The following is a 9,944-nucleotide window of genomic DNA, read 5'->3' on the forward strand; positions in this document are numbered from 1 at the left end:
CCCCTAATCTACAGCTTTTTATTGCGCCCAGTTAAAAGGCCAGGGAATTCGCTATCCCTGCGTGCTCGGATAATTACCCCTAAATGGCCACGGCAGCCCCTTGTGTTTCCTGGAGATTAGAGCCCCGCAGTCATCAATGCCCAGTCCCGGTGAGCCGCCAATCACCTCCTCCAACTCCCCCGGAGCCGTGGGCCTGGGCCCCGGGATAAGAGACCATAAAAGAAAAGTGCCCCCCTCCAGCGCCCCGCGTCCGAACCCAGTTTACATAGATCTTTTGTGCCCCCCTCAATAACTTTCCTCCTTTTTCTGTCAGCCAAAATAAAACCACGTTTCCTTCGAAATTCGGTAAACAAAAGTTTTTAAGCCTCGCACCAAAGTTACGCTGCCCAGAACTGCTTTCTTTCTCCTGCCCCTTCTTCACACGAGCCTCTACTCCCTAACTTTGGCCCAGCGTTAGTATAAAGTGTTATGTTTTTGAGGACTCATTGTCAGAGGTCACGTTGAGGCCAGATCGGTGTTTTGTTTTGTTGTTGTTTCCAATTCTCCACCAAGGGTTCCATGGGCTCCTTTGGCCAGCAGTTCTCTGGTAGAGGGGTAACTTTCCTGAAAAAGTCAGGGGAGGGGGTACATGTGTGTATGAAAACCAAACGCATTTCCCAGATTATGTTACGGGTTCTTGCACCCACAGAACAAGGCCTAGGCTTCCTTTGACAAACTTGTTCGGCCTTTAGAAACAAAGGCCCACTTTGACCCCTAGATAAACTTTTTAAGATTGAAAGACACAAGATACTTAGTGTTTTTTTTTTAAAGAAAGACATTAGTATTATCCCTTTCTACTATGACAAATAGCTATGATCAACCAAAACAAATATAAAAAGAACTTGCACGTGAACTGAAGTAAAATCTTTGTGGTAGAAAATGGGGGTCGAGGAGGGAAGGGGGCCAGAAATAAATAGCAACGGGCCGAGAGAGAAACGGTGGAGGAAAGAAAGTAGGCTGTAGAGGGAAAGGAAAAAGTGGGTACGGGACGGTGGAGGACGATCAGGGCAGAAGAGAAGTGCTAATATAGGAACGCTCCTCTCGAACTCGATAGGGTCCACGTCTTAGGGGGACCCAGCCGGACAGATGCCCACCGGGGTAAGTCGGGCGGAAAGGCTCCCCAGGTACCTCCGGCTCTGTTCTGCCCAGAGCACCCCCAGCCCGGGCGCGCCTTGGGACAGGAGCGCGGCCCAATGATTCTCTCCGGGCCCGCCCCCTCGCGCGCTGATTGGCCGCTGACGCGCTGGCCTTGCCTTATTAACAAGTTCTCAGGGGAGCGGCTGCGGACCCGGAGCCGGCGAGTGAGCCCGGGAACTCGGCCTGCGCGGCGCAGGGATCCAGGCCCAGCTCGCCCCAGCTGGCCTTTAGGGGAGCCGCGGGAGGCTCGCACGGGAGGATCGGCCGGGGCCAGGGTCCCGGGAGCTCGCAGAAGCCGGCCGCGCTCCCAGCCAGCCCGAAACCCATGCTCCAGGGCGGGCCCGAGCTGCGGCTGGAGTGGAGGTCCGGCTCTGCATGGCCCCAGCTGCTGCTATGACTTCTTTGCCACTCGGTGTCAAAGTGGAGGACTCCGCCTTCGGCAAGCCTGCAGGGGGAGGCGCTGGTCAAGCCCCCAGCGCTGCTGCGGCCACGGCGAGCACCATGGGCACAGATGAGGAGGGGGCTAAACCCAAAGTGCCCGCTTCTCTTCTACCCTTCAGCGTGGAGGCCCTCATGGCTGATCACAGGAAGCCCGGGGCCAAGGAGAGCGTCCTGGTGGCCTCCGAGGGGGCTCAGGCAGCGGGTGGCTCCTTGCAGCACTTGGGTACCCGACCCGGGTCTCTGGGCGCCCCAGATGCGCCCTCCTCGCCGCGACCTCTCGGCCATTTCTCAGTCGGGGGACTCCTCAAGCTGCCAGAAGATGCTCTGGTGAAGGCCGAGAGCCCTGAGAAGCCAGACCGAACCCCGTGGATGCAGAGTCCCCGCTTCTCCCCGCCCCCAGCCAGTAAGTAGCCAGCCCAGAATGGAGAGCGAAGGGGCCAGGAGGGGGTGTGAGGCCCGAGGGCGCCAGGCCGCGCGCCGGCGCCGGCTTGTCTCGGGCGTCGGCGTACCTGCATCTGGGTACCTGGAGGCCGTGCAGAGGTTGCGTTGGTGGGGAGGAGGCCTTTTGAACCTCTTCCCACTCCCACCCAGGAAGAGGGATAGAGGCCTGGAGCTGGCAAACCTCTCAGTCCGTTTTCGCGGGCTCCTTGCCCTGGCGCAGTGCCGCTGAGCTTGTCAGTTCATTTGTAGCGCGCCGGTGTATGTGCACCCTCTTATCCTCCCGGTACTTAGGACGCCGAGGGTACCCTGCTCCTCCACCTGACCCTAAGCCCAGTTACTTTACACCGATTTAGATGGGCCCAACGGTCAGTACTTTCTCTCTCTGCGGAGTTTCACTTTCTGGTAGTAGAGGCCGAAAACCCCAGCTCTCCATTAAAGAACCTCTCCAGGGGTTGCAGAGCTCTGCAAAATTCCTCCCCCACCCATCAAGTTCTAAGCATTTACTTGGTGTTCAGGACGGGTGGATAATTCAGTAAGAGGGGGACGGTCGTGGACAAGCGGAGGGGGCGGGGCAAGACAGCCAAAGGGGCTCCGCATTAATCGCTTTGCTAGCTCCCGAACGCGTTGGACCTGGCTTTCAAAGCCGACCCAACAGCCAGCTGCGTGTTTCGGGGTAGTCCTAAATTCTCGCGGCCCTCAGGCGTCTTTCCCTTGCGAACCCGCTCGAAGATATTTCAGGAGTACGGGAAATTCCCAAGTTTTCCTCGTTTCCTCCGATTATTTCGCACCACATAATAGCATTGCAAATTCAATGGCGTGATGCTGAGGAACGATTTTTATCTGGAGATTAAACGTCTTTGAAAAGACAGCCCCTCCCTGGGCCTAATGGTTGGCGAAGGTGGCCCAGAGCTGGGCTATTGCTGCTGACCAAAGTGACATTTCCCTATGAACCTCCTTTATCTGGAGTGGCCTGGCGGCCAACTTCTTTCCGGACTTGCCGTAGCCTAAGCTGGGGAAGAAGGGGGATGTTAACTGGAAATTTCGTTTGACTCACATCCTAGTGGTCTGAGGGCCCAAAGGGTTATTATTATTTTTTTAAGTGCCAAGAAATGCATAGTTGGGCAAAGCCCGCATGGTGAGACGTCCTCAATTTCAATTCGTTTTCTTAAAGGAGAAGCTGCTGCAGAGGCGGTCTCCTCCTGGAGACTTAGGAATTTGATTTAGAACTTCACCCTTTAGGATCCCAAGCCAAGGCAATCTCTAAGTGGGGTGTGTGTGTGTGTGTGTATGTGTTTTGTTATCGGGGCAGGAAATTTGTTGTGGTTTGTTTTATCCTGCAACAGTGTTGTCGGGCATAGCCAGGGTGATGGAGGATTGAGCCCCAGTCTCCTCACTGGGCCTTGCCCTCCAAACAGTGGTAGCACTCTGCTAAGATTTAACTTTTACTGGGAAAGCTGAAAAAAAAATACAAGTGGGCATCACCAGTTTCTTGAAAGTAAGCAATGTTGGTGAATCTATCACACACACACACATACACACACACACACACACACACACACACACACACTATGCTTCGGGTGGTCGTAGAACCCAGACACTGTGTTTAGGAGAGGCTGTAGGGAAAACTGAGAGGATCACATCTAGATAAACAGGTGTGCTTGTTAGTGTGTGTTAGAATCCTTGCAGTGTGACCTCTTGGATGACTCTCTTCTTTTGAATGTCCCTAGAGCCCAGGAGAAGCATTGTTTGACAGAAAGTGTGGAATTTCAAGACCCATTCTTTGCAGGGGTCTAGCAGTACACTTGGTGGGTACAAAATATATGTATGCCTAAGGTATAAAAGCCGGTGTGACCTGGGCTGGCCTAAGGCCCTCTAGATGTTTTATGTCTCCCCTTAGCATTCATCTTCCCTCTGTGCAGTGGCCCAGAAGAGGCCCCGGGTGGTCAAGCCTTGACTTTAAGGTAGGTTGGCACTGTCTCTGCCCAACTGTGTTCTAGCATTGGACGTGGCTAGATTTCATCTGGAATCTTAGTAGGCAAGAACTTCTGCCCTACGGGTTGTGTTCATGCAGATGGAGAAAATATTTTTCAAGTGCCCCATAGCTAAGAGGTGCTGGGAGTGGTTTCTGTTCCTTAGTAATACACTCTTAATTCCTTGCCTTTTTCCTCTCCCGGCCCCCTAGGGAGACTGAGTCCCCCGGCCTGCACCCTACGCAAGCACAAGACCAACCGCAAGCCAAGGACGCCCTTCACCACTGCGCAGCTACTGGCTCTGGAGCGCAAGTTCCGCCAGAAGCAGTATCTGTCCATCGCCGAGCGCGCCGAGTTCTCCAGTTCGCTCAGCCTCACCGAGACGCAGGTGAAGATCTGGTTCCAGAACCGCCGCGCCAAGGCCAAGAGACTGCAGGAGGCTGAGCTGGAGAAGCTGAAAATGGCTGCGAAGCCCATGCTGCCGCCCGCTGCTTTCGGCCTCTCTTTCCCTCTCGGCGGCCCTGCAGCGGTAGCCGCGGCCGCGGGCGCCTCGCTCTACAGTGCCTCTGGCCCTTTCCAGCGCGCTGCGCTGCCCGTGGCGCCCGTGGGACTCTACACGGCCCATGTAGGCTACAGCATGTACCACCTGACATAGGAGGGTCCAGAGTCGCCTCTCTGTTGTGCCACTAGTCCCCTCTCCCCTCCCCCCATGCCACCTCTTTTAGCAGCTGGAGTCCTTCCTTGGTATCTCCGCTGCCCAACACTGTCTGGTTCCTTCTCTTAAAACCCCTGCTGCAGTTCCTCCAATTCCTTCCTACAGTTTCTCCAAGTCTGATCCCATCTGGGGGGAAAAGTGGCTGGAAGGGTCTGGATTCTTCGAGGGATCTAGATTTATACCCACGAGTTATAGATGTGGAAATTAAGGGCACGGAGGCCAAGAGATTTATCCGTGGTCCCCAGCAGAATTAGAGGTTGAAGGAGACTAGAGGCCAAAAGGACTAGAGGCCCATGACTCCAACTGCTTCCGGTCCTGGAACCAGGCAGGACTTGCGCAGAGAAATTGCTGTTTGGTGCTTCGGGAAATGAACAGAGTCCTATAGAAAGCAAGGAGCCCAGCTCCTTCCACTGTCAAACTCCAAGAGCTTTAGCAGCAAAGCGTTGCTCTGAGCGGGCAGGGCACTTGCTGGTGCTTTACAAAGGTAGGTTGAAGAGAATTCCCAGGACCAGGAAAAAAAAGTAAAAAAAACAAAATCTGTTTCTATTTAACAGTACATTTTCGTGGCTCTCAAACATCCCTTTTGAAGGGATCATGTGTACTATGTAATATACTGTATATTTGAAATTTTATTATCATTTATATTATAGCTATATTTGTTAAATAAATTAATTTTAAGCTACAAGCTATGAAGTCTGCAGATTGAGTTGTGTGATTTACTGTTTGTTCTTTCTCCTCACATATATAATTGCTTTCCAGTTTGGCAGTTTTACATCAGCTACTTTCAAAGGCGACAGGAAGATGTTCAGGAATCATCTGGGGGGGGTGGTACACAGGAAAGATTTGCATTAACACAGTCAAATGGAGAACTGGAGCAATTACCTAGGGTAATCAGGCTCAATTTTCCCATTCACTTTAAGCTGACTCGACACTTGCTCTTTCCACCCCATAACTGACTCTTTTCCTCCGCCCCTTTTAAGCTGTCTATGGAAACAAAGTGCCTTGGCCCAAATGGTTTGATGACTGTCAACAGCTAATCCAGACACTCCTGTCCCCTGAATGCTGTTTTTCCTACTGAAGGGTGTATGTGTGTGGTGTGTGTGTGCCTGCCTCTACACAACCACCTGGTGTAGACAGAACGTGTGCTGTTTTATTTTGAACTGTCCAAAGAGCTTTGCACAGCTAGCCCAGCCTCTGTTAACACACAAATAGGCAGCCACGCTGAAGAGTACTGAACACCCAGGGCTACCCTATACCTGGGTCCTGCTCTCCTGCCCTCTTAAAACTGACTTATCTTTTATGTAGTCAAGTTCAGGCTTTCAAGAAAAATACATTTGAATAAGTGCAGGTTTAATCTGGGGAAAATTCTACAAGGATGTGTAAGAGAAAATGACCTCTTGGTAAATCAAGCCTATTATATCCCCTCTTCTCTTTCTCTTATGTAGTTGACCACCCCTTAAGTCTCACCGAATCTAGGTACTCCCCTCTACCAGTCTGGTGGGAGCTTGAATATCCAAACTCCACGAAAGAAGGCTCTGGGCAACCTGAGTCCAGAGATGTCAGGAGGGGGAATCCAGACCCCTAGTATCTGGTGTTGGACTTGGGGGAAGATGTGGACATCTCCACAGTTAAAAGGTAGAAATTGCTTCTGGTCCCAAGGCTCATATTGGCCTGGGAATTAATTCCATGAGAAACTAAGCTGGGGAGTGGGGCATTTTGGGAGGGTTCTGCACTGGCTCCAAGATAGAGGTACCTTGGCCTTGGAGCCTCCAGCCTGTTGTAGCTGGAGTTAAAATTCTATGTCTGGCTATCTTTCACACACACACACCCCTCCCTAAAAGAAGGACAAATTTCTCAAGCTTTGTCAAAGATCTTGGTTCTACTACTGGGACAATCTGGAGGATTCTGGAAAGTAACTTTCAATCTCTGGGCCTCTAGACAACTACGCCTACAAGATTGGGATTCCACACTACGTGCCCTTTAGAGGCTTGGAAGCTAAGGTGTCCCTCTGCTTGCTGTCAATCACCTAAGTTAAGCAGTCTAGGGAGAGCGAACAGTACACCCCGACCCGCAAACATTCTGACTCCAAGGTTCCTTCCTAGAAAGCCACTGGAGATGGCTAGGAAGACAGAGGAACTGAGGCTGTTTCCGGTGGGCCGAAGTGGCTGCGTGGTCTAGAGCCTAAGTTCCTGTGTAATCTTTTCTAGGCAAGGTCGGCCATGCCATCTTGCTGTGCCCTGGCTTTCTCATCTTCCTCACGCCTAGAATTTGGGGAAGTGTTAACCCGCCTGGCACTGAGGGCGCAGAAGATTCCCCTAGAGCCTGCGTTTTCAGCAAGCGCTGCATTCACGGCGCAGAGTCCCTACCCTCACTCAGAATTGAGGAATGGCGGGGCAGGATCCTGTGTCTCCTCTGGCCCAAGCTCCTGAGCCTCCTGGCTCCTCTGAGTTTAGCAATTTAGGGTCGAGGCAAATTTAGAGCAACATAATTGCCGTAATGAGCAACGGTTCGCGTTCTGCAGACGCGCCATGGCTCCAGCAAGGCGGTAGCTGCAGGCAAGGCGGGCGCGCCTCCTCTCCCCCCTCCCGAGCCTCTCTAGGACCCCCAGCCGCAAGTAGCAAGCATCGTGGCCTTCGGAAGCAGTCTTGTGCCGGGATTTCCTTCCACTATTGCGTCCGTTCATTTTTTCCCCCTATTTTTATTTCTTTGCAGTTAGTCCTTTCTTTCATCATCTTCTCATTTCCTAATTCTCTTTCTAGACGGCTGTGTACACAGAAAGTGCTCAATAGATGTTTGCCGTCTCTGAGCAACCCACTGGATTGGCGTCCAGTTTTCGGAGCCGCTTTAAATCCAGTACGGCATAAATTTGCGGCTGGGAGATGGATACCGCTCCTACTGTCGGTTCTGGGGCTGAGTTCCTTGTCTATTCGAGAGAGAGTGACATCTGTAGTTGGTCCTTGCCTTGATTCTTTGCCGATCCATTTCCTGATCTAGCTAAGGAGTGGTCTCGATCACGGGGAGTGGGGGTCACCATCTAGGGCACTGGCAGGCTGTGGTAGAGGAGCCTGTTCTTGGAACCTACTGCATTGGTCGTGTTACCATGCGCGCTGGCGGCTTCACTCCTCTGCTCAAACCTTGGAGGACTACTGTTGCCCAGAGAGGTGACAGGGCACAGTCAATGAAGAAACAGAACAGGGATTCGATCTCATTTCATTAGGTACCTAAAGCATTCCGGAGCACTAGCCCAAGTCTCTACAGCTGAAGGTCATTGAGCGCCACGGCAGTTCTCACACGAAATGGAGGTGGCTCCGGCAAGCAGTCACGGGTGATCTGGGCCCCCGTTACGACTTTAACCCCTTTCCCATGATCACATACAAGCACTTTTCGTAGGATCGTGAGAGTGACATCTTCCTTGCCCGGCAGGCCGTTTGCACCGGCATTTTCATTTTGTTGGAAAGATCACGGAAACTCGGCCTGCAAATTGAGTTTCTGACCACGCCACAGGACTGGAGCGGCCGGAGCAGTGAGGTAGCTGAGGCGGAGATGATGCTGGCCAGGGCAGGGGTCTTGGGGCACCAGAGCTCTGAGCGTGGGTAGCCTGGCTGAGGCCGTCGTGACCCAGGAGGCAGGGTGGGGCTCGCGTTCAGCGCGCCTAGTTTCAGGGTACGCGGCTCGGATAACTGATCCTGGGAGGGTGCCGGGACTGCGCAGGAGGCCTGCAGATCAAAGTCCCACCGCGGGACCCCTTTAGTGACCCGAGGACCTTTAGTGAGCCCCGCGGGTCCAGGCCTGCGCCCCACCAGAGCTATCGGGGGCGCAATGGGGAGCTGGGAGGAGAGGCAGCGGCCGCCTTTCAACTCTTTGGCTGGCGCCGGCCTGGCCAGGGTCCCGGGGCCGCACGTCCTTCCCGGCTCCGTCTTGTCCTCCTAGTCATTAGCTTCTCCGTGACAGCCCCCTGTCCCTCACACCGGGTGCCGCCGGGAGCACCTGATCCCCAACTACCATAACCAAATGTCGTCTCTCCTCCATTGCACCCCAATCTTGCTTCCCAGACTCTAGGGATTTCTTCAGTTCCGCTCGACAGCAGCTACGGTTCCTCAGCACACTTCGGCTCTGCAGAACCCTGGCCACAAGTCCGCCTGCCTCCGCCACAGCGCCACCCCGCGGCGACAGCCGCCTCTTCTTAATGTCAACTGCCTACAGTCCCCTTGCTCCATGAATGTGGACTCTCTACACCACAGGCAGAGCCTACAAAGCGCTTTGCACACACGACCCACATATATCTATACAACACACCAGCACACGCCTCAGAAAACCCATAAAGTCAACACGTGCACCTCAGATGCATAACTCAGACCCACATAGATGCCCAACACATGATCAACTATCACACACCACATTCACAAAATCAGTAGCTGGCATGTACACCCCAACAAACACACAACCTTGTGCACAAACTCAACACACAACCCAGTGACACAGACACACAACCACACACAACCGAGAGCTACACATTATACACACAACCTACACACATGCCCAAACACAGGCATACATGCTAGCATCCTACACAAAGCCCTAGTTTATAGAGGCAAACCGCACACTGTCAAGGCAACTCTCTAACGTCCTTAGAGAGCCAGAGGCTTAAGATCTGCTGTCAGAAACACACTATTTTGGAGAAAAGAGAGAGAGGACAGACACAGACCTAGATGAAGAGGATGAGTTCCTGAGGAATGGTGTCTGGAGAGACCCAGGGAAGGGGCACAGTAAAGCCTGGCAGAGGACAGAGAGTAGGTCTTAGCAGGAGATATGGGAGATATGCAGATCACAGCATCTTAGGTCCTGGGTGCATGCCGGAGTGTGTATGTGGTTGTTTATGCACTTGGGTGTGGCCCTCGTGCACATATGTGTGCATAGGCAGTTCTGGGGTGCAGAACGTCCACGGGGGTGAGGGTGGGGAATGCAGGGAGGCTTCTCCCCTGAACATCAGGAGCCCTCTTCTTCCCCAGAGCAGAGCAACTGCTCTGTGTTTGGCAAAGCCTCTCATGCCTTCCCAAGAGGGGCTCCCAAGAGGCCTGACTTTGCTCAGGCTCTGACAGAACCCAGGCCCAGCATCTGAAACATCTGTCCAGCATCCATCCCTTGACAGGCAGGCAGGCACAAAGACCTAGGTGCTGCTAGGAACAGCCAGAATACCACTA

The 9,944-nt window shown here is 53.2% G+C and overlaps 1 protein-coding gene across 1 annotated transcript; it reads left to right on the top strand.

Annotated features, from left to right (window-relative positions):
* The first annotated feature begins 1,329 nt into the window (after positions 1 to 1,329).
* On the top strand, positions 1,330 to 5,443 carry Msx1 (msh homeobox 1). The gene is made up of 2 exons (XM_050141409.1): positions 1,330 to 2,020; positions 4,241 to 5,443. Exons 1-2 carry the CDS (start codon positions 1,552 to 1,554, stop codon positions 4,681 to 4,683), a joined length of 912 nt encoding a protein of 303 aa, XP_049997366.1. The 5' UTR covers positions 1,330 to 1,551; the 3' UTR covers positions 4,684 to 5,443.
* The last annotated feature ends 4,501 nt before the right edge of the window (positions 5,444 to 9,944 follow it).

Source organism: Alexandromys fortis, unplaced genomic scaffold (genome assembly GCF_014885135.2).
Source record: "Alexandromys fortis isolate MF-2015 unplaced genomic scaffold, M_Fortis_MF-2015_v1.1 scaffold_7, whole genome shotgun sequence".
Lineage (NCBI taxonomy): Eukaryota > Metazoa > Chordata > Mammalia > Rodentia > Cricetidae > Alexandromys > Alexandromys fortis.

Excerpts from the sequence above, each read along its gene's own strand:
- Msx1 (XM_050141409.1), top strand. The coding sequence starts at position 1,552 with ATGGCCCCAGCTGCTGCTATGACTTCTTTGCCACTCGGTGTCAAAGTG. Across the intron at positions 2,021-4,240 it reads CTTCTCCCCGCCCCCAGCCA|GGAGACTGAGTCCCCCGGCC; the intron begins GTAAGTAGCCAG and ends CCGGCCCCCTAG.